The 25,089-nt window shown below is 42.5% G+C and overlaps 1 protein-coding gene across 1 annotated transcript; it reads right to left on the reverse strand.

Annotated features, from left to right (window-relative positions):
• Nucleotides 1-10,808: 10,808 nt before the first annotated feature.
• On the reverse strand, nt 10,809-24,788 carry txlnbb (taxilin beta b). The gene is made up of 10 exons (XM_064953225.1): nt 24,601-24,788; nt 22,658-22,898; nt 22,402-22,493; nt 19,395-19,565; nt 17,073-17,267; nt 14,872-14,991; nt 14,550-14,624; nt 14,325-14,417; nt 11,965-12,060; nt 10,809-11,669 (listed from the first exon to the last, which is right to left on the reverse strand). The coding sequence occupies exons 2-10, from the start codon at nt 22,887-22,889 to the stop codon at nt 10,905-10,907; spliced, it is 1,839 nt and encodes a 612-aa protein (XP_064809297.1). The 5' UTR covers nt 22,890-22,898; nt 24,601-24,788; the 3' UTR covers nt 10,809-10,904.
• Between the last annotated feature and the right edge of the window lie 301 nt (nt 24,789-25,089).

Below are 25,089 nucleotides of genomic sequence, written 5' to 3' on the forward strand. Positions count from 1 at the left end.
CATGCGCAGTGCGTGTAGCGGAGTAGATCAAAATATTGTCAATATACACCACTACACCCTGTCCGTGCAGGTCTCTGAGAATCTCATCCACGAAGGTTTGAAATATAGCTGGAGCATTCTTTAAACCATATGGCATGACGAGGTACTCATAATGGCCAGAAGTAGTGTTAAATGCAGTTTTCCACTCATCTCCATCCCGAATACGCACCAGATTATAAGCACTCCTGAGATCCAGTTTAGTGAAGAACTGCGCTCCGTGAAATGATTCCACTGCCGTAGCAATGAGAGGTACTGGGTAACAAAAACCCACCATGATGGAATTTAGACCTCTATAATCAATACACGGACGCAAACCACCATCTTTTTTCTTCACAAAAAAGAAACTCGAAGAGACAGGTGACATGGAGGGCCGAATGTACCCCTGTCCCAGAGCCTCGGTGATATAAGTCTCCATAGCCACCGTCTCCTCCTGGGACAAAGGATACACATGACTCCTGGGGAGTGCAGCGTTACCCTGGAGGTTTATCACGCAATCCCCCTGCCTATGGGGTGGTAATTGGGTCGCCTTCTTTTTACTGAAAACGATAGCCAAATCGTCATACTCAGCTGGAATGCGCACGTTGGAAACCTGGTCTGGAACAGCGGCCAAGGTCCGGAACTCCAGCGCGAAGTCCTGCACGCTCCTCGTCCCCTGTCTGAGATGGAACAGTCTCTCACCCGCTGCTCGACCTTCTGGAGGGTGATCGAACACGGCCCTGAAACGGCGGGTGAACTCCGGGTAATTGTCCTTCGCTGAGTCGGGCCCGTTCCAGACCGCATTAGCCCACTCCAGGGCTCTACCCGTAAGGCATGTGATGAGGACCCACACTCTCTCCTCGTCCGAGGGAGCCGGCAGAACGGTGGCCAGGTAGAGGAATCCCTGGCACCCCGTCGCTGCTCCATCATACTCCCTCGGAGGCGTAATGCGCAGAGCGCTGGAACCGGATCCAGATGGGGGAGATGGTAGAGTTGCTGGTGGGAGGGTCTTTGGGGTAGTAGGGAGACCATTCCTCTCCCAACGATCCATCCTCTCCATCATTTGATCCATCGCTGATCCTAGGCGATGGAGGATGGACGTGTGATGAAGGACTCTCTCCTCCATAGTGGGAAGAGGAGTGGTCGCTGCTCCTGCTGACTCCATATTGTGGTGCGGGCTTCTGTTACAGAAAATGAGTGAGGAGGTGTGGAGTCAGGCGCAGAGAGCAAAAAATGTGGGAAAAAACACGCTTTAATGTCCCGGAAAAATGACATGAACAAAAGTAGGAAAACAAATTATCAGAAATATAAACGGACAGCGCGAAACCCAAAATACAAACAAAATACACTCAAACATAGAACAGACGAACAAGCCCGCACGAAACAGAAGCGGGCTGAACAAACTATATATAACCCTACCCTAACAACCAAACAAGAAACAGGTGATACCAATAGACAAAACCAAAGGAACACAGAACAACGGATCGGTGATAGCTAGTAGACCGGCGACGACGACCGCCGAGCGCCACCCGAACAAGAAGGGGAGTCACCTTCGGTAATATTCGTGACAGGAACATGAACATTTTACAATATATTTGACAGAAATTATACAATAATGAGTTGAACATCAAATGAAAGTAAACATATTCAGAGTCTAAAAATAATGCAGACTACAATATCCCCTCAGACTTATTTATTTCATAAAATAATTTTATAGAACAACTGACTAAATGTCACAACTTTCTTTTATTCAATATATAAAGCATGACAAGATAACTCACAAGAGTCCATTCGAAGCATCCAAAGCCTGTTTCAATAGGTAATCTTTACTATTTTTTAATCCCCCTTCCACGCAGGAGGCCTTTAGGCCATCACTGTAAATAAGAATTTGTTCTTTAACTGACTTGGCTAGTTAAATAAAGGTTAAATAAAAAAACATATTAAAAAAATAAAATCTATCTCGTCTGTCCAGTTGTGCAACATTTCAAGAGAGATACAGACAGCTTGTTTATTTTCCTAACTTGGACTTGAGTACCGGGGCACAGGACATAAGAATAAGACAACCACAAGTCAATACATAACTGTTTTGAGGATTTGTACAGAATGTGAGATTGAATACAAATAAATGCCCCAAAAAAATCCCCTTGAAGTTCATTTCCTTTTTGTCTTTCCTACACACTGCGTTGTCATGGTACCGAAACAAAACAAGGAACAATATTCCAGGACTATATTACATTTCTTTATTCGACAAGGACAAACCCTGCATGTTTACAAATGACACCCTATTCCCACATTAAATAGGTGATAAGGTGCCTGGTCAAAACTAGTGCACTAGGCTATAGGGAATAGTGTGACATTTGAGACAGCCCCTGTAGATAACATGGACGTTCAAAGGAGACCTTGTCCTCATATGAAGCTATGTGTTACCCATCTGGATGTAATAAACAGGACACTTCATTTTGCATGACAGACCATACATGGGTCACTGCTCTTCAGCAGAGTTGCCCTTTTACTACATCTGGCTTTAATGGTCACAACTGTTATTAAAGTCTAAGTTTTATGACGTCTAGATCTTCTTTACATTACAGGCAATAAAATATCTGAGGGCTCATTTTGAAAGTTGTGTGCTTTGACATATTTCAGATTCACTGAATTCACATTCTCTAAGATACAGCTGTCTTGAATATATCGTAAAGAATAGCGTGTCAATATAACATGCCCAGTTATACTGCTCTTCATAATACAATGTTTTATTAGTGTTTTATACATAATGATCACTAGACTCAAAAATATACTAAAGAACTACCTAGAAATAATTGAACCAGGTTATCTGTAATCATGATCTAAACAACAATCAAAACTGTGCTGCATGTCTGCACCTTTATGACCATAGTAGGTACAGTAGAAGAACCAAGCTCAAAATTAGACCATGGGTACATGACTGACATCTACGGCATCCAAAACACTTTCAAAAAGGTATACAACAGCAAGAAATTAATGATTAACAAATGCAATTTACCAAGACTTTAATCTATTTCTTTTGGGGGGTTATAAGTCAAAGCAAAGCTGTGACATTCAAATTATATTTATTCAAATGCATGTTAAAATCTGTAAGCAATACAAAAAATTCACAAGGGTATCTGATAAGAAATGAGGGAATATCATATAATTTATCTCTGGACTGATCAGCTACTACAGAACATGTTTGTTTTGTAATGGGTCTTGATAGTGTCTTATTCAGTGCCTTCAGAAACGATTCATACCCTTTGACTTATTCCACCTTTTTTTTGTGTTACAGACTTTTTTTCTCACCCATTATACACACAATACCTCAAATGTATTGAAAATAAAATACAGAAATATCAAATTTACATAAGTCTTCACTGAGTCAAAACTTGTTAGTCACCTTTAGCAGTGATTACAGCTGTGAGTCTTTATGGGTAGGTCTTCGGAGCTTTGCACACCTAGATTGTACAATATTTGCCCATTATTCTTTAGAAAATTCTTCAAATCTGTCAAGTTGGTTGTTGATCATTGCTAGACAGCCCTTTTCAAGTCTTGCCATAGATTTTCAAGCAGATTTAAGTCAAAACTGTAACTCGGCCACTCAGGAACATTTACTGTCTTCTAGGTAAGCAACTCCAGTGTAGATTTGGCCTTGTGTTTTAGGTTATTGTCCTGCTGAAAGGTGAATTAATCTCCCAGTGTCTGGTGGAAAGCACACTGAACAAGGTTTTGCCTGTGCCTAGCTCCATTCCGTTGAACTTTTATCCTAAAAAAACTCCCCAGTACTTATTGATTACAAGCATACCCATAACATAATGCAGCCACCACTATGCTTGAAAATATGGAGAGTGGTACTCCGTAATGTCACGCCCTGACCTTAGAGAGACGTTTTATTTATCTATTTGGTTAGGTCACGGTGTGATGTGGGGTGGGCATTCTATGTTTTGTTTTCTATGTTTCTTTATTTCTATGTTTTGGCCGGGTATGGTTCTCAAACAGGGACAGCTGTCTATCATTGTCTCTGATTGGGAATCATACTTAGGTAGCCCTTTTTCCCTCCTTTCAGGGTGGGTAGTTATCTTTGGTTAGTGGCACTATAGCCCTGTAAGCGTCACGGTTGTTTTTCATTTCTTGTTTTGTTGGCAACATTTTAATAAAAGTAAAATGTACGCTCACCACGCTGCACCTTGGTCTCCTTCCAACGACGGCCGTGACACGTAACGTAATGTAATGTATTGAATTTGCCCCAAACATCAAATGTTGTATTCAGGACAAAAAAAAATATATTGCTTTGCGACATTTTTTGCAGTATTACTTTAGTACCTTGTTGCAAACAGGATGCATTTTTTGTAATATTTGTATTCTGTACAGGCTACCTTCTATTCACTGTCAATTAGGTTAGTGTTGTGGAGTAACTAGAATGTTTTTGATCCATCCTCAATTATGCCCTATCACAGCCATTAAACTCTGAAACTATTTTACATTTACATTTTTACATTTAAGTCATTTAGCAGACGCTCTTATCCAGAGCGACTTACAAATTGGTGAATTCACCTTCTGACATCCAGTGGAACAGCCACTTTACAATAGTGCATCTAAATCATTTAAGGGGGGCCAAAGTCCCCTTTGGCCTCATGGTGAAATCCTTGAATGGTTTCTTTCCTCTCTGGCAACTGAGTTAGGAAGGACACCTGTATCTTGTAGTGACTGGGTGTATTGATACACCATCCAAAGTGTTATTATTAACTTCACTATTCTCCAAGGGATATTCAATGTCAGCTTTTTTTGTTTTTTAAACCATCTACCAATAGGTGCCCTTCTTTGTGAGCCATTGGAAAATGTCCTTGCTGTTAGTGGTTGAATCTGTGACTCAAGACATTTAAACTTTTCATGGTTTATTAATTGTAGAACATTTAAAAAAAAACATAATTCCACTTTGACATTATGAGGTATTGTGTTAGGCCCGTGACAAACATTTTATCCATTTTAAATTCCGGTTGCAACACATAAAAATGATGAAAAAGTCAATGGGTATAAATTCTGTCTGTAGGCACTGTAAAAGACTGTTAAGACCATGTGAGATTTGGTTCTTGCTTCTGAAATGAGTTTAGCTAGGTACTGTAGTCTCCTAACAGCTGCTGTTCTTCTCTGGCACTGGAGACTATGGTCCAGGGGTATTCAAATCTTACTCTACAAGTACTGCTGTTCTACCTCGATAATTAATTGCACCCACCTGGTGTCTCAGGTCTAAATCAGTCCCTCATTCGAGGAGAAGAATTTAAAAAAGCAGTGAACTGGCTTCAATGTCCTTGGGACGTCACAAAATGTTTGCCTTAACAAGTCGTCAGGACATTGTGTCATGGTCCCCTAGAGGTTTTGTCTAGATCCCGGTTTGTCCCGTGAACGTTTTTAGGACGTTCTTGGGAAGTTATGTCATGGTCCCCTAAAGGCCCCTTGAACATTCTTGGGACCTTGTGTCATGGTCCTCTGGAGGTTTTTTGTCTAGTTCCCGGTTTGTTCCGGGGACGTCACCTGATTGTCGCAAAAAATATTCTCCCCACCCAAAAAGTACTGACCCAGGACACGTGCACCCTAGTTTCATTACATATCACCCCTTGTTACTGTTGCCAAGGACAACAAGGCCCTGAATGGTGAACCACTGATCCAATCACATCTCTTTGTCTTTGGGCAACACACACAGTGCTTTTAACATAGTGTTTTCAATTTACAAATATGACCAACTTTGACTACATTGTGTATGATTATTCATAAAGTAATGATTATTCAACATGTTCTCAACTGGTATTTGAACTCACATCCTCTTCGTTCATGGCATTCTAATCTCCTTGCTATACCACCTTGTTTGTACTGAAGACTGATTTCATCTGTAGGCTTATCCCTACACTTTGCACTCCAATGTAACTATCATCTTTGTTAAAAAATACACGGAAGGAAAACTATTAAATTTATCTTATCGATTCAGGAGTAAGATTAAAACAGAATAATATACAGTATCCCAACAGCATACTTTAAAAAATCTAGACAAGTCAGTTAAGAACACATTTTTATTTACAATGATGGCCTACCACGGCCAAACCCTAACGAAGCTGGGCCAATTGTGCGCCACCCTATGGGACTCCCAATCACAGCCGGTTGTGATAGAGCCTGGAATCAAACCAGGGTCTGTAGTGACACCTCTACCACTGAGATGCAAAGATGCAGTGCCTTAGACCGCTGCTCCACCCGGGAGTATGTACTGCAGGTCTGTCTATAGGGCTGTCAGTATGTACAGCAGGTCTGTCTATAGGACTGTCAGTACGTCCTCTACAGCAGGTCTGTCTATAGGACTGTCCATATGTCCTCTACAGCAGGTCTGTCTCTAGGGCTGTCAGTGTAACAGATGTGAAACGGCTAGCTTAGTTAGCGGTGTGCGCTAAATAGCGTCTCAATCAGTGACGTCACTTGCTCTGAGACCTTGAAGTAGTAGTTCCCCTTGCTCTGCAAGGGCCGCGGCTTTTGTGGAGCGATGGGTAACGATGCTTCGAGGTGACTGTTGTTGATGTGTGCAGAAGGTCCCTGGTTCGCGCCCGGGTATGGGCGAGGGGACGATTTAAAATTATACATACATCAGTATGTACAGCAGGTCTGTCTAAAAGACTGTCCAAATGTCCTCTACAGCAGGTCTGTCTATAGGGCAGTACGTCCACTACTCCAGGTCTGTCTATAGGACTGTCAGTGTGTACTGCAGGTCTGTCTGTAGGACTGTCAGTATGTACTGCAGGTCTGTCTATAGGACTGTCAGTATGTACTGCAGGTCTGTCTATAGGACTGTCAGTATGTACTGCAGGTCTGTCTATAGGACTGTCAGTATGTACTGCAGGTCTGTCTATAGGGCTGTCAGTTTCTCTACAGCAGGTCTGTCTATAGGGCTGTCAGTATGTACTGCAGGTCTGTCTATAGGACTGTCAGTATGTACTGCAGGTCTGCCTATAGGGCTGTCAGTACGTACTGCAAGTCTGTCTATAGGGCTATCAGTGTGTACTGCAGGTCTGTCTATAGGACTGTCCGTATGTACTGCAGGTCTGTCTATAGGGCTGTCAGTATGTACTGCAGGTCTGTCTATAGGGCTGTCAGTTTGTACTGCAGGTCTGTCTATAGGGCTGTCAGTTTCTCTACAGCAGGTCTGTCTATAGGACTGTCAGTATGTACTGCAGGTCTGTCTATAGGACTGTCAGTTTCTCTACAGCAGGTCTGTCTATAGGGCTGTCCAAATGTTCTCTACAGCAGGTCTGTCTATAGGGCTGTCCAAATGTCCTCTACAGCAGGTCTGTCTATAGGGCAGTACGTCCACTACTCCAGGTCTGTCTATAGGACTGTCAGTATGTACTGCAGGTCTGTCTATAGGACTGTCAGTGTGTACTGCAGGTCTGTCTATAGGACTGTCAGTACGTCCTCTACAGCAGGTCTGTCTATAGGACCGTCCGTATGTCCTCTACAGCAGGTCTGTCTTTAGGGCAGTACGTCCACTACTCCAGGTCTGTCTATAGGACTGTCAGTATGTACTGCAAGTCTGTCTATAGGACTGTCCGTATGTACTGCAGGTCTGTCTATAGGGCTGTCAGTATGTACTGCAGGTCTGTCTATAGGGCTGTCAGTATGTACTGCAGGTCTGTCTATAGGGCTGTTAGTATGTACTGCAGGTCTGCCTATAGGGCTGTCAGTATGTACTGCAAGTCTGTCTATAGGACTGTCCGTATGTACTGCAGGTCTGTCTATAGGGCTGTCAGTATGTACTGCAGGTCTGTCTATAGGGCTGTCAGTATGTACTGCAGGTCTGTCTATAGGGCTGTCAGTATGTACTGCAGGTCTGTCTATAGGGCTGTCAGTATGTACTGCAGGTCTGTCTATAGGACTGTCAGTATGTACTGCAGGTCTGTCTAGGGCTGTCAGTTTCTCTACAGCAGGTCTGTCTATAGGACTGTCAGTATGTACTGCAGGTCTGTCTATAGGGCTGTCAGTATGTACTGCAGGTCTGTCTATATGGCTGTCATTATGTACTGCAGGTCTGCCTATAGGACTGTCAGTATGTACTGCAGGTCTGTCTATAGGACTGTCCGTATGTACTGCAGGTCTGTCTATAGGACTGTCAGTATGTACTGCAGGTCTGTCTATAGGACTGTCAGTATGTACTGCAGGTCTGTCTATAGGGCTGTCAGTTTCTCAACAGCAGGTCTGTCTATAGGACTGTCAGTATGTACTGCAGGTCTATCTATAGGACTGTCAGTATGTACTGCAGGTCTGTCTATAGGGCTGTCAGTATGTACTGCAGGTCTGTCTATAGGACTGTCAGTATGTACTGCAGGTCTGCCTATAGGACTGTCAGTATGTACTGCAGGTCTGTCTATAGGACTGTCAGTATGTACTGCAGGTCTGTCTATAGGACTGTCAGTATGTACTGCAGGTCTGTCTATAGGGCTGTCAGTTTCTCAACAGCAGGTCTGTCTATAGGACTGTCAGTATGTACTGCAGGTCTATCTATAGGACTGTCAGTATGTACTGCAGGTCTGTCTATAGGGCTGTCAGTATGTACTGCAGGTCTGTCTATAGGACTGTCAGTATGTACTGCAGGTCTGCCTATAGGACTGTCAGTATGTACTGCAGGTCTGCCTATAGGACTGTCAGTATGTACTGCAGGTCTGTCTTTAGGGCAGTACGTCCACTACTCCAGGTCTGTCTATAGGACTGTCAGTATGTACTGCAGGTCTGCCTATAGGACTGTCAGTATGTACTGCAGGTTTGTTTATAGGGCTGTTAGTATGATGTATACAGCAAGTTTTGCACACACCTACTCATTCAAGGGTTTTTCTTTACTTTTACTATTTTCTACATTGTATAATAATAGTGAAGTCATCAATACTATGAAATAACACATGTGGAATCATGTAGTAACCAAAAAAGTGTTGAACAAATCAAAACTTATTTTATATTTGAGATTCTTCAAAGTAGCCACCATTTGCCTTGATGTCAGTTTTGCACAGTCTTGGCATTCTCTCACCCAGTTTCATGAGGTAATCATCTGGAAAGCATTTCAATTAACAAGTGTGCCTTCTTAAAAGTTAATTTGTGGAATTTCTTTCCTTCTTAAAGCGTTTGAGCCAATCATTTGTGTTGTGACAAGGTATGGGTGGTATAGAGAAGATAGCCCTATTTGGTAACAGACCAAGTCCATGTTATGGCAAGAAAAGCTCAAATAAGCAAAGAGAAATGACAGTCCATCATTACTTTAAGACATGAAGGTCAGTCAATATGGAAAATTTCAAGAACTGAATGTTATGATGAAACTGGCTCTCATGAGGACCGCCACAGGAAAGGAAGACCCAGAGTTACCTCTGCTGCAGAGGATAAGTTCATTAGAGTTACCAGCCTCAGAAATTGCAGCCCAAATAAGTTCAAGTAACAGACACATCTCAACATCAACTGTTAAGAGGAGACTGCGTGAATCAGGCCTTCATGGTCAAATTGCTGAAAATAAATCAATAAGAAGAAGATACTTGCTTGGGCCAAGAAACACGAGCAATGGACATTAGACTGGTGGAAATCTGTCCTTTGGTCTGATGAGTCCAAATTTGAGATTTTTGGTTCCAACCGCTGTGCTCTGTGTGAGAGGCAAAGTAGTGGAATGGATGATCTCTGCATGTGTGGTTCCCACTGTGAAATGTGGAGAAGGAGGTGTGATGGTGATTTATTTAGAATGCAAGGCACACTTAACCAGCATGGCTACCACAGCATGCTGCAACGATATGCCATCCCATCTGGTTTTCGCTTAGTGGGTCTATCATTTGTTTTTCAACAGAACAATGACCCAACACACCTCCAGGCTTTGTAAGGGCTATTTGACCAAGAAGAGTGATGGAGTGCTGCATCAGATGACCTGGCCTCCACAATCACCCGACCTCAACCCAATTGAGATGGTTTGGGATGAGTTGGACCGCAGAATGAAGGAAAAGCAGCCAACAAGTGCTCAGCATATGTGGGAACTCCTTCAAGACGGTTGGAAAAGCATTCCAGGTGATGCTGATTGAGAGAATGCCAAGAGTGTGCAAAGCTGTCATCAAGGCAAAGGGTGGCTACTTTGAAGAATCTCAAATATAAAATATATTTTTATTTAACACTTTTTTGGTTATTACTACATGATTCCATGTTGTTTCATAGTTTTGATGTCTTTGCTATTATTCTACAATGTAGAACATTGTAAAGAAAAATAATAAAGAAAAACACTTGAATGAGTAGGTGTGTCCAAACGTCTGACTGGTACTGTATATCAGCCTACTCCCAGCTGTATAAAGTCCTCAACAGCATTCTGCATTTCCTTACATGTAGAGAGAGATAGAGAGCAATAACAGTAGATCATCTGTGTAACTTCTGTGTGTGCTGTTCAAAGGTTAATATAATGTGATGAATGAGATAAAGCTGATCTCACAAAGGTGTTTACATTCAAAGTCAATGGTTCTCATTAGGAAAGGTAGCTATGCTTGACGTCTTACTGGTAGTGTCTCAGCCATAGTTCCTCAGCTTCCTTTTTCTTGTTCACAGAGAAACCGTCATGTCTGGTGGTGAATAATAATCAATGTATTTTTATTGTTTGTAAACATATTTGGTAATCACCTACAATAATAATCATTTAATCTATGTAGGCTAGAAGCTGCATCATCAGTGCCTGAAAGACTGGGCTTTAATTTAGTATCAGCGCACAAGTGAATATAAATGATTTATGAATGGACAAGAACACGTTTTTATTGTTTATTGTTAAAAATTCCATTCAAACAAGTTATGATCACATGGTCTCCATCTCTGTAACTTACTATAACTACACCGACCCTAGTCTAGTCAACTGACTCCATATCCCTATCTCTCTGCTCCTGGGCTTCATATTCTTCAGCTGCTGTGGCAGAAGAAGAAGATGGGCTGGTGGTTTCCTCTGTCTTCTTGTCTCCGTTACACCCCTCTATGTGATTCTCCTCTGGGGCCTTGGTTGCCTCGTTACTGACCTCTGGGGCCTCAGTGTGTCCATGTGGCTCTGTGGTGGTCTCCTCTTCCTCGTTGTCAAAGAATTCAGGCGGCACAACGTTGGAAAGGGTGAAGGACATTTGAATCTCCTGTAGACGGGCCTTCTGGGCCTTCAGGTCAGCCAGCTCTCTGGTCAGGGGGGTTGCAGGAGCGGGATTTTCAGTAGCAGGAGTTACGACTGCGGGGGTCTCTATAGGAACAGGAGTTACGACTGCGGGGGTCTCTATAGGAACAGGAGTTACGACTGCGGGGGTCTCTATTGGAACAGGAGTTACGACTGCGGGGGTCTCTATAGGAACAGGAGTTACGACTGCGGGGGTCTCTATAGGAACAGGGGTTTCAGGAGCAAGGGGTTCAGTAGCCCTGGGTTTATCAGAGGGTGTCTCACTGGGCTTTTCAGTAGCAGGTACCCCTGGATTCTCCTTCTTGTTTGTCTCCACTACACTGGTGGCAGCCGCTGGATTGGCTTCCTGGAGCTTATGAGAGAGACTGTTCCTCTCCTCCTGCAGTGCCCGGCACAGTTTCTCCAGCTTCTGAGTCTTCAAGGTGAACAGCTCAAACTCCTTCTCCTTCAAGGTTTTCTGAATGGGGTAAAAAGATATAGGGTGAGATTCGTCAAGATAAATCACAGCCATCAACCCAAATGTCCTTCTATTCCCTATGTGGTGTCTATAGCCAATAGGGCTATGGTCAAGAGTAGTGCACTGCACGAGGGAATAGGGTGCCATTTGGTACGCAAACACTATCTCCACCATGAGTCAAAGAAGATCTACAGTCATATTTAAGTCTTTGTTGCTTGTTTGTCTTTGATGTCTTTGATAGAGGGGGAACATAAAAGCGCACTGGGTAATGGATGAAACGTGTATGGTATCTTACGTCTGTGAGCATATCGATAAGAGCTTTGTTGCAGCCCTCGAAACGGCTTTTCCATTGGATAGACTCCTTCTCCAGCTTCCTCATCTTCTTGGACATCTACAAGACAAAAAAAAAATGACAGTTCAATTGAAAAGTAAGGGATAATCAACAAGGGGCTATGCGCTCTATGGAAAATAATGAACGACGTGGAAGGTATGTTCCACGACACGCTTGCAGAGTTCAACCAAACTTCCGCAGAGTTGCATTATTTTCCAGAGAACGCATAGAGCCCAGAGTTGATTATCCCTGTTATACAATGGCTATAATTGAACACATTTTCCGCTAGAAATGTGTTCATTTGCAGGTAGAAATCTGTTAAACATCAACTGAAATAGCTCGCAAGTTTACTAGATACGACAGTAACTGTCAGCTGCCTTGGTTACCGAACAAACAGACTTGCTAGTTTAGCTAACCAAACCATCTGTCCTAGCTTGCTATTATGAATATTGAATTCGACAATGCCAATAATGTTTTCAATTCGACTTTTGCTTTCAAAAGCAGCTCAAACAAAGAACATGTAAGAATGAACTATAGCCACCTACCGTGCATCTACCCTGCTTTATTAAGGGGGGGGTGGGGGTATATTGACCACATACCACAAAGCCATGAGGTGTCTTATTGCTATTATAAACTGGTTACCAACCCATTTAGAGAAGAAAAAAATAAATGCTTTGTCATACCCGTGGTATACTGTCTGATATACCACGCTGCTTTCCAGCCTATGGATCTGACATATACAGACCCAGATTCGACCCCAGGCTGTGTCGCAGCCAGCTGTGACCGGGAGACCCATGGGGCGGCGCACACTCGGCCCAGCGTCATCCGGCTTAGGGGAGGGTTTGACCTGCCAGGACGTCCTTGTCCCATTGCGCTCTAGTGACTCCTTATGGTGAGCCTGGTGCATGCATACTGACTTCGGTCAACAACAGTTGTACGGTGTTTCCTCCAACACATTGGTGCAGGCTGGCTTCCGGGTTTAGCAGTGTGTCAAGAAGCAGTGCGGCTTGGCAGGGTCACGTTTCGGAGGCTCTCGTGGCTCTCGACCTTTGCCTCTCCTGAGTCCGTAGGGGAGTTGCAGAGATGGCACAAGACTGTAACTACCAAATGGATATTTTTTTAATTAAGAAAACACATTCCAGCCGGTGTCTATTCCACAAGTTACCACCGGCTAAATCTATGACGTCTAAATGTCTATTTACAATCCACTGTCTCATCAGCCCAGCCAGGGAAACTTGATCTCCACTATAAAAAGCATCGAGACATTATCTCACATTTCTTTTAGACTAACATTTAGTTTTCAACAGCGAAATTTGTATAAACCTTGCTTTCTGTCTCTCCGACTTTTGCAACATTGTTTCAATATTCAAATTTGATCTCCAGCTGTCCAATAGTAATGAACGTGTCTGGATGAGAAACACAGGCAGGCAGTGTTTCTCAGCCAGTCAAAATCATGAATCAGCTAGCATCATTTATGGATATAAACAAAGAAATGTTAATTGAAAAAGGTTCAACAAAACCAAGTGCAGCTCGTTTGCAGTCTTTCCACCTTCAGTTCGAAGTGATTGTGTTAGCTGTGTTGTTGGCTAGCTCCCCTGAACAAGACAAGTGTGCAGATTTTCTATGCCAGACGAAATCACGCTTCATTATCTCATTGTTGTGGATGTACCCAAATAAATGTCACTAGAAAACAGCTTAAACAAATGCAAATGCAGCTACTTAGGTTTTTTCTGGCAGTACTTTTTTACGTGACTGTAAGTAGTTAGCAAGGCAAGGGATGAGAACGTTGCCAGCCAGTATGTAACATCTAGAACCAACGACTGGGTCCCGTCCAGAGATACAGAACAAAAAGACTGAACGACTGGGTCGTGTCTCTGGCAACCGTACCAATAGAACGAACGACCAGCCGGCTTTGGTAACAACCGTACATTTGAGTCGGAACTATATCTTTTGGATGAAATAGTATGAATAAATTCATAAAAATAAAGTTTTTATTGAAAATATGTCAATTGTTATTTGAAATGTTGGTAACCCGTTGTATGAAAGTGATAATGCCCTCAAAGCCAATGTTTGGAAGATATATTGGTACGTTTTGCTCTAACAACACCCATGCCAATATCCTCCAAACACCAGCTTCTCGGACATTGTCACTTCAATAATGCAAGCTCTAGAAAGCCCTTAGAGCCAATCAGATATTAGTATTCAACAATGCCATGGTATAAATAAATGGAATGTATTTGTGCCATGGCAACACCATTAGTGTCATAAGATTGTACATAATGTCATCACTATAGGAGATATAATGAGAGTAAGCCTTTGGCTACCTTCTCCATGTCCTGTCTGAAGCTGGCGTACACTCCATTGCTCTTTGACACCGTCCCCTGGATTTCATCAAACTTTTCGGAGTACATGGAAATCTGGAGGGAGAGATGAGAAAGTTAAGTGTGTGCAGCAGTATGTAAAAGAGAGAGAGAGAGAGGGGGTAGGGGAGACAGACAGAGAGAGAAAGAGGGGAGAGAGAGAGAGATAAAGAAACAGTCTCCATTTACCTGGGCCTGCATCCCTTCCTCTTGTTCTTTCAGAATCTGCACCTTCACCTGCGACCGTGCAGCCTTATTTATCAACTTCAAAAAATGTCAAATGAAAATATATCAGTTGTGAATTCTTTGCCTTGTCACTGAATAACATGTTACCATTATGTTTTTTCATGTGTGTAGCTTATTCCATGCACTGATCTTCAATAATAGACAGCATGTGAATACACTGTAGGTGATGAAACTCTTCTCATAGTCAATATGACCTGAAAATAAAATGTTTTTAAATTGTGTAAAATCTATTAAGTCAGTCAAGTGCTGCAAGATGCTAACTTACGTGGTCTTTCTCTCGCTTGTGCTTCTCCTCTCCCTCTGCAATGATCATGTTTGCCTGTTCAAGTTTAGTTTCCAACAGCTTCTGCTGCAGGTCTCTATGTTTAAACACCTTTTCCAGGTTCTGTGAGGTAACAAGAGGTAGATTGGGTCACTTTCACTGAGACAAACACTACACGTTTTACACAACGTTTCCACAGTTAAAGAGTGGCAAGGGCTGGTTTGTATCATTGGTGTATTCCTAGTGGTAATATTTTTGCTTGAAACGTGAACTTTGACATCCCATAACCGAGCGTAATATTTTTGCTTGAAATGTGAACTTTGACATCCCATAACCCGAGCCAAGCTCATCAGACACTAACGATAATGAGAAATGAGACAAATGAACCACTGAGCATGGCCTTGACTCAAGGAGGAGCAAGCTCATATTGTCACACAGTGACCCCTATTGTTGCATGGGCCTGTTGTGTTCAATCATGATGGGTTTCTATCTCAGTTGAGTATTGGATTGATTATAAGTGTGTGAAATGTGTGTGATGTGAAATGGTGTGTGATGGATGTTAGAAAAATACACATGTTGTGTACAATTTAATACTAACATTGTAACATTTGTTTTATTTTAAAGCATCTTTTGAGATTATCATTGTAAAGAAAAACTATTTAAAATACATGTGTGATTGCATGTTAATAGACAGTACCATTCAAAAGTTTGGAGACACTTACTCATTCAAGGTTTTTTGTGTGGTTTTTTTAAACAATTTTTCTACATTGTAGAATAATATGACATTCCTCAAAGTAGCCACCATTTGTCTTGATGAAAGCTTTGCACACTCTTGGCATTCTCTCAACCAGCTTCATGAGGTAGTCACCTGGAATACATTTCAATTAACAGGTGTGCCTTTTTAAGTTAATTTGTGGAATTTCTTTCCTTCCTAATGCATTGAGCCAATCAGTTGTGTTGTGACAAGGTAGGGGTGATATACAGAAGATAGCCCTATTTGGTAAAAGCAAAGAGAAACGACAGTCCATCATTACTTGAAGACATGAATGTCAGTCAATGCAGAAAATGTAAAGAACTTTGAAAGTTTCTTCAAGTGCAGTCGCAAAAATCATCAAGCGCTATGATGAAACTGGCTCTAATGAGGACCGCCACAGGAATAGAAGACCCAGAGTTACCTCTGCTGCAGAGGATAATTTCATTAGAGTTAACTGCATCTCTGATTGCAGCCCAAATAAATGCTTCAGAGTTCAAGTAACAGACACATCTCAACATCAACTGTTCAGAGAAGCCTGCTTGAATCAGGCCTTCATGGTTCAATTGCTGCAAAGGAAACAACTACTAAAGGACACCAATAAGAAGAAGATACTTGCTTGGGCCAAGAAACACAAACAATGGACATTAGACAGGTGGAAATCTGTCCTTTGGTCTGATGAGTCCAAATTTGAGATTTTTGGTTCCAACCGCAGTGTCTTTGTGAGATGCAGAGTAGATGAACGGATTATCTCTGCATGTGTGGTTCCCACTGTGAAGCATGGAGGGGGAGGTGTGATGTGTGGGGGTGCTTTGCTGGTGACACTGTCAGTGATTTATTTAGAATTCAAGGCACACTTAACCAGCATGGCTACCACAGCATTCTGCAGCAATACACCATTCCATCTGGTTTGCGCTTAGTGGGTCTATCATTTGTTTTTCAACAGGACAATGACCCAAAACCCACTTCCAGGCTGTGTAAGGGCTATTTGACCAAGGAGAGTGATGGAGCGCTGCATCAGATGATCTGGCCTCCACAATCATGCAACCTCAACCCAATTGAGATGGTTTGGGATGAGTTGGACCACAGAATGAAGGAAAAGCAGCCAACAAGTGCTCAGCATATGTGGGAACTCCTTCAAGATGGTTGAAATGCATTCCTCATGAAGCTGGTTGAGAGAACGCCAAGAATGTGCAAAGCTGTTTTTAAGGCAAAGGATGGCTACTTTGAAGAATCTCAAATATAAAATATATTTGGATTTGTTTAACACTTTTTTTGGTTACTATATGATTCCATATGTGTTATTTCATAGTTTTGATGTCTTCACCATTATTCTACTATGTATAAAATTGAATGAGTAGCTGTGTGCAAACATCTTACTGGTACTGTAAGTAAACACATTCAGTTTAAACTGCACTACAATATCCAGAACGTTTGTAACAGGGCTCCGTACCGCCTCTCTTGCGTCGTACTGGGAGATGAGGCTCTTGAGTTTCTCTGCCAGGTCACTGTTCTCCTGACACAGCTTGGTGTTGCGGGTACTGTGCTCCTCGATCTGGACCTGGATGTCCGTCAGCGTGCTCTGGAAGTGAGTGGTGATGTCCTTCCTCTTCAGGTCGTCCTCCCTACACCTCTGGAGGGTCTCCTCCTGAACAATCACAGAATACAGGATGATGCACCATTAGGGTTTGTCCCCAATGGCACTTTATTCCCTATGTATTGCACTACTTTTGACCAGACTCTGGTCAAAAGTAGTGCATTACATAGGGAAAAGTATGCCAGTTGGACTCCCAGACAAACTCATGTAAGGAGGGAATACACAGACAGTGTATTTACATACTAACCATACACCTGCCATATAATTTTAACCTAGTGAGGGCCACTGGTTGTTGCATCAGACCCGGATCAAATAAATATGTAAAAGTATTTGAGATGCACTTTGATTTAGCTTGATGTTTCAACATTCAAGGCTAATCCATTGGTTCCATTTTAAAGGGCAAAGTAAATCAATAGCAGTTCAGGTATTTCAAAGTAGTATTTGATACAATTCTGGTTGGCGGTACTAGTCAGTGCGAGGAGAGCTTCACCTTGGACATGTTACACAGAGTGTTATGGGTACTGAGGCACACTGTATATACAAAATTATGTGGACACCCGTTCAAATTAGTGGATTTGGCTATTTCAGCCACACCTGTTGTTGACACAGGTGTATAAAATCAAGCACACAGCCATGCGATCTCCATAGACAAACATTGGCAGTAGAATGGCCTTACTTAATGACTTTCAACGTAGCACTGTCATAGGATTACAACTTTCCATCAAGTCAGTCAGTCAAATTTATGCCCTGCTAGAGCTGTCCCAGTCAACTGTAAGTCCTGTTATTGTGACGTGGAAACGTGTAGGAGCAACAACGGCTAAGCCGCGACTTGGTAGGCCACACAAGCTCACAGAATGGGACCGGCGAGTACTGAAGCACGTATCACATCAAAATCGTCTGTCCTCGATTGCAACACTCCCGACCGTATTCCAAACTGCCTCTGGAAGCAACATCAACACAAGAACTGTTTGTCGGGAGCTTCATGAATTGGGTCTCCATTGCCGAGCAGCCACACACAAGCCTAAGATTACCGTGCAATGCCAAGCATCGGCTGGAGTGGTGTAAAGCTCACCGACATTGGACTCTGGAGCAGTGGAAACGGGTTTTCTAGATTGATGAATCACGCTTCACAATCTGGCAGTCCGACGGACGAATCTGGGCTTGGCAGATGCCAGGAGAATAATGGTCTGGGGCTGTTTTTTCATGTTTTGGGGTAGGCCCCTTAGTTCCAGTGATGGGAAATCTTAACACTACAGCATACAATGACATTCTAGACGATTCTGTGCTTGTAACTTTGTGGCAACAGTTTGGAGATGGCCCTTTCCTGTTTCAGCATAACAATGACCCCGTGCACAAAGCGAGGTCCATACAGAAATGGTTTGTCGAGATCGGTGTGGAAGAACTTGACTGGCCTGCACAGAGCCCTAACCTCAACCTTATCAAACAAATGTGGGATGAATTGGAACTGTGAGCCAGGCCTTATCGCCCAACATCAGTGCCCAACCTCACTCATTTTCTTGTGGCTGAATGGAAGCAAGTCCCAGCAGCAATGTTCCTGTCAGGCGTGTGCGTACTTGTGGTGAAGTCAGGTGCAGGAGAGCAGAGAATTGTGAACAGGCGCACACTTTATTTCGGCAGGAGAAAGATTACAGACCGGCGCAGCTGCTTCAAAAACCTCCAGCCAACTAGGCAAAGTGTAAAGCGAGCAAAAACAGTCACAAATCGTAAATGTTTAACAATTCAAACAAGCTTTGTGAAATTACACGAAAATAACAAACGCCAACCTGGCGCGTTACAAAACACTTAACACACAAACAATTTCACACAAAGACATGGGGGGGACAGAGGAATAAATACATGCAGTGCGATTAGGGAATGTAAACCAGGTGTGCAAAACAAGACAAAACAAATGGATAAATGAACAATGGAGCGGCGATGGCTAGAAAGCCGGTGACATCGACCGCCAAACGAACAAGGAGAGGAGCCAACTTCGGCGTCAGTTCCAACATCTAGTGGAAAGCCTTCCCAGAAGAGTGGAGGCTGTTATGGCAGCAAAGGGAGGACCAACTCCATTTTAATGCCCATGATTTTGGAATGAGATGTTCGATGAGCAGGTGTCCACATACCTTTGTAGTGTAGTGTCATGTAGTGTAAATCATGCTACAATGAGAGACTCACCTTGAGGGTCTTGTTGTGTCTCTGCAGCTCCCTACACAGGGACTCCAACTTGCTGCGGGCCAGAACAGCCCTGCTGTGTTCACTCTGGAGCTGGTCCTTCTCTTTCATCACCTGGAGAAGCTTCTTCTGCAGAAACTTCAGCTGCTTCTGGTCACCCCGGTGCTCATCCAGCTACACACACACACACACACACACACACACACACACACACACAAATAAATAAAGACACAGAAAAACAGACCCACACACATACATAATTTTTCCTCTTCACAAACAAAACAAATCTATGTAGTATAAAGTGCATTCAGAAAGTATTCAGACCCCTTAACTTTTTCCACATTTTGTTACGTTACAGCCTTTTTTTCTCATCAATCTACACAATTCCCCATAATGACAAAGCAAGAAAAAAAATGAATTTTTTGCAAATAAAAAACAAATCCATTCTTTACATCAGTATTCAGACCCTTTGCTAAAAAAAATCTAAATTGAGCTCAGGTGAATCCTGTTTCCATTGGTCATCCTTGAGATGTTTCTGCAACTTGTTTAGAATCCACCTTTGGCAAATTCAATTGATTGGACATGATTTGGAAAGATGATTTGGAAAGGCACACATCTGTCTATATAATATCCCACAGTTGAAAATGCATGTCAGAGCAAAAACCAAGCCATGAGGTCGAATTAATTGTCCGTAGAGCTCCGAGTCAGGATTGTGTCAAGGCACAGATCTGGGGAAGGGTATCAAAACATTTCTGCAGCATTGAAGGTCCCCAAAAACACAGTGGCCTCCATCATTCTTAAATGGAAGAAGTTTGGAACCACCAAGACTCTTCCTAGAGCTGGCCAAACTGAGCAATCTTGGTCAATGAGGTGACGAAGAGCCTGACCGTCACTCTGTCAGAGCTCTAGAGTTCCTCTGTGGAGATGGGAGAACCTTCCAGAAGGACAACCATCTCTGCAGCACTCCACCAATCAGGCATTTAGGGTAGAGTGGCCAGATGGAAACCACTCCTCAGTAAAATACACACAATAGCCTGCTTGGAGTTTGCCAAAAGGTACCTAAAGGACTCTCAGACCATGAGAAACAAGATTCTCTGGTCTGATGAAACCAAGATTGAACTCTTCGGCTTGAGTGCCAAGCGTCATGTCTTGAGGAAACCTGGCATCATCCCTACAGTGAAGCATGGTGGTAGCAACACCATGCTGTGGAGATGTTTTTCAGAGGCAGGGACTGGGAGACTAGTCAGGATTGAGGGAAGGATGAATGGAGCAAAGAGATCCTTGATGAAAACCTTCTCCAGAGCGCTCAGGATCTCAGACTGGGGCGAAGGTTCAGCTTCCAACGGGACAACAACCCTAAGCACACAGCCAAGACAACACAGGAGGAGTGACTTCAAGTCTCTGAATGTCCTTGAGTGGCCCAGACAGATTCCGGACTTGAATCCAATCTAACATCTCAGAAAATAGCTGTACAGTGACGCTCCCCATCCAACCTGACAGAGCTTTAGAGGATCTACAGAGAAGAATGGCAGAAACTCCCCAAATACAGGTGTGCTGCGCTTGTAGCTTCATACCCAAGAAGACTCAAGGTTGTAATCGCTGCCAAAGGTGCTTCAACAAAGTACTGAGTAAAGGGACTGAATACTCATGTAAATGTGATATTTTGTTTATTTTTATGCAAAAATTTCTAAAAACCTGTCACTTTGTCATTTATGGTGTATTGTGTGTAGATTGATGAGGGGGGAAAACAATTTAATCCATTTTACAATAAGTCTGTAACGTAACAAAATTTGGAAAAAGTAAAGTGGTCTGAATACTTTCTGAATCCCCTGTACGTCTAGACCAGAGATGGCCCACCTTTTGAAAACCCTCGGATTAAAGGTTATATTTATTTGGAATCAGTCGGGGTCTCTGTTTAATGTTGCGAAATATAATAGTAGAATAAACAAGGTGCAATTTCAAAATGTTGTTGTGCATCAACAGTTCTCTCTTGTTATGTCAGTCACTGATAGTCACTCAATTAGCCCATATCAGCTAATGTTTTTTAGATCAGTACTTTAGTCTAGCGGCAAGCTATCTTAATTTGGTAATCCCAGTTGAATTACCACCCGGGGGGCCTGGATTGATTTTATTAGTCAGTCTCACTCAGATATCACACTAAAACCTACAAACATTTATCTCCGCTGTCATGACGTACCCTGTGGGAAGGATCATATCTCTCTCTCTCCCTCTCTCTCAAACAGCCACACCTCTTCACACAGGGTGTGAACAGTCTTTAGACATAGTTTCAGGCTTTTTGGATATAAAGACAATCTTTATGGAACAAAACAAACATTTATTGTGTGACTGGGAGTCTCGTGAGTGCAAACATACGAAGATCATCAAAGGAAAGCAATTATTTTTATTGCTTTTCTGACTTTCGTGACCAATCTACTTTGCTGCTAGCTGTTTGTAGTGTTTTGTCTGCTGAGAGCTGTCCTCACATAATCACATGGTTTGCTTTCACCGTAAAGCTTTTTTTGAAATCTGACACACCAGATGGATTAACAACAAGCTAAGCTGTGTTTTGGTACATTGCACTTGTGATTTCATGAAAATGTAATATTTTTAGTTATTTAATTTGAATTTGGCGCTCTGCAATTCACCGGATGTTGATGAAAATGATCCCGCTAAAGGGATCGGTGCTCCAAGATTAAAAAACAACAAGAAAATGATGCCGTCTGGTTTGCTTGATACAAGGAACTTGAAATTATTTATACTTTTACTTTTGATACGCAAGTATATTTTAGCAATTACATTTAATTTTGCTACTTAAGTATATTTAAAAACAAATACTTTTAGACTTTTACTCAAGTAGTATTTTACTGGGTAACTTTCACTTTTACTTGAGTCATTTTCTATTAAGATAACTTTAATTTTACTCAAGTATGACAATTGGGTACTTTTTCAATCAGTACTAACTCTGAAGCATGGATCAACACTGCCTCATGGATCAGCATGTCCTGCTCACCAGCTCAGCATGTTTCTTGATGATGGCCTCCAGTTTCTGCTCTGGAGTGCCAAGCTTGTTCAAACTCTGCATCAATAGCATGGCCTCTTTACCTGAACAGAGATCATGTTATAGTACAGTTAATAACACAAAAACTATTGATACACTGTAACACTAGAACTATTTATACACTAGAACTATTGATACACTAGAACTATTGATACACTAGAACTGTTGATACGGAACAGAACCAAAGAAGAAGAAGAAAAGAACCCACCAAGGCTTTTCAGCATCTTCTTCTCCAGTTTCTGGTCCTTGGCGGAGCTCTTCTTAGTGACCTGCTCCTTTAGCGCCTCCTCTTCCACCTCCTCCTGCTCCGTGGGCTCCTCACTGGCCTCCTGGTAGGTACTGATGATGTCCTCTAGCTGCTTGCTCAGGTCCTCTGTCAAGTCCACCTGACCCTGACCCTGGGCTGGCTCCCCCTGGCCACTCACCTGACAAGTCTCCATTCTGATAGGCTAGCAACGAGAGAGAATGATACAGCATATAATTAGAATGACTAAAACTAATGTGGTTATATTCTGGTTCAATGTTCCCATGAAGGATGGTCATTAATGAGACAAGACCTAGAGACTATGCGCTATTACACACACTCACAATGCAAATCCCCCGATTGGTTCCTCAGGTAATTAAAGCAATCAAATACGCTGAGTGTATAAAACATTAGGAACACCTTCCGAATATTGAGTTGCACTCTCCTTTTGCCCTCAGAACAGCCTTAAATAGTTGGGCATGGACTCTATAAGGTGTCGAAAGGGTTCCACAGGGATGCTGGCCCATGTTGACTCCAGTGCTTCCCACATTTGAGTTAAGTCGGCTGGATGTCCTTTAGGTGGTGGACCATTATCGATACACACGGGAAACTGTTGAGCGTGAAAAACCCAGCAGCGTTGCAGCTCTTGACATACTGAAATCCGTGCGCCTGGCACCTACTACCATACCCCTGTTCAAAGGCACTTAAATATTTTGTCTTCCCCATTCACCCTCTGAATGACACACACACACACAATCCATGTCTCAATTGTCTCAAGGCTTAAAAATCTGTACTTAACCTGTCTCCTCCCCTTCATCTACACTGATTGAAGTGGATTTGACAAGTGACATCAATAAGGGATCATAGCTTTCACCTGAATTCACCTGGTCAGTCTATGTCATGGAAAGAGCATGTGTTCCTAATGTTTTGTCCACTCAGTGTATACTAATATACTTCTACTATTATACTACTGTATAAGGGGAAAACATTCAAGCCAAGGTCAATCCAAACTTCAACAGAATAGCTTTAACATCATTTCCAATATTATTAAAACTGTTTTCTCTTGATTTGTATCTATTTAATAACCCTAAATGACATAGTCAATCAGATTCACAACTTATAACATATCAACTGAAGTCTGGTGGTAGAGCTTGACTGTGGCCTGTTTATGTGCATATAATTAGTCTGCTGCCTGGGTGCAAAGCCTCTACTCATTCTCCACTTCCCGCTGCTCAGTGCTTTCACAGGCAGAGCTGAGTTGTCAGAGCACTTGCCACCTGTTCTGGGCACACATTCTATTTTAGGAACTTCTTAATATGGTCATGTTATTTATTTATTTCAAAACCTCACTTTTGTTGGTTTAAATTGTAGTAGTATGTGGATTGATGAAACTAATACCAGCACTTGAAATACCCTGAACAGTGAGTACACAACAGAGCTGCAGTTGCATTTTACCCAGAAGATTTTTTCTATATTTATTGTAATACTATATTCCACAGCTTCCTGTCTAAACATGGGACACTTTTGCCTGTGTATGTATTTCTAATGAATCTTTCAGATAGAGCAGGGTGATTGGACATCGCCCTCCAAGCAGCCTGCCTAATCCATTCCACCAATGACCTTTGGAACCAAACACTAATTTGATACAACAGTAGGCCTATATTGTTATTGACAAGTTCACATAAAAATGTCAAAGAACAAGTGGTCCACCGTAACACAAACTGTACACTACTTCACAAATATGACGAATCTGTTACCCATTCCAAAAAAAAAAAGCTTATCCAAAATACTTTCAAACAATCCCTACAATGCCACAGAAAGACAATAAACAAACACCCATTAAAATAGTTCTGTCTACATCCCACCCAAAACACAAAACGCATACGAGATATTGAAATGAATCTTACCGGAAGGTCCTGGAAGGTCTTACCAGAAGGTCCTGGGTATATGAGAAAGAAAAGGAGAAATGAGAAGGAGGAAAAGAGCAAGAGAGAGAGGGGGAGGTCTGGCCCACATATAGAACAGCTGTGAAAAGACCTCAAAATAAACCCCAGGGACACAACTGACACCAACACAGAGAGAGGGACAGGGGAACATACTGACACCAACACAGAGAGAGGGACAGGGGAACATACTGACACCAACACAGAGAGAGGGACAGGGGAACATACTGACACCAACACAGAGAGAGGGACAGGGGAACATACTGACACCAACACAGAGGGAGGGACAGGGGAACATACTGACACCAACACAGAGAGAGGGACAGGGGAACATACTGACACCAACACAGAGAGAGGGACAGGGGAACATACTGACACCAACACAGAGAGAGGGACAGGGGAACATACTGACACCAACACAGAGGGAGGGACAGGGGAACACTGACACCAACA

Source organism: Oncorhynchus masou, chromosome 32, assembly GCF_036934945.1.
Source record: "Oncorhynchus masou masou isolate Uvic2021 chromosome 32, UVic_Omas_1.1, whole genome shotgun sequence".
Lineage (NCBI taxonomy): Eukaryota > Metazoa > Chordata > Actinopteri > Salmoniformes > Salmonidae > Oncorhynchus > Oncorhynchus masou.

Coding starts and splice junctions, on each gene's coding strand:
- txlnbb (XM_064953225.1), bottom strand. CDS start 22,889: ATGGAGACTTGTCAGGTGAGTGGCCAGGGGGAGCCAGCCCAGGGTCAG. Junction 22,494..22,657: donor GAAGATGCTGAAAAGCCTTG/GTGGGTTCTTTT, acceptor ATCTCTGTTCAG/GTAAAGAGGCCATGCTATTG. Junction 19,566..22,401: donor TCAAGAAACATGCTGAGCTG/GTGAGCAGGACA, acceptor GTGTGTGTGTAG/CTGGATGAGCACCGGGGTGA.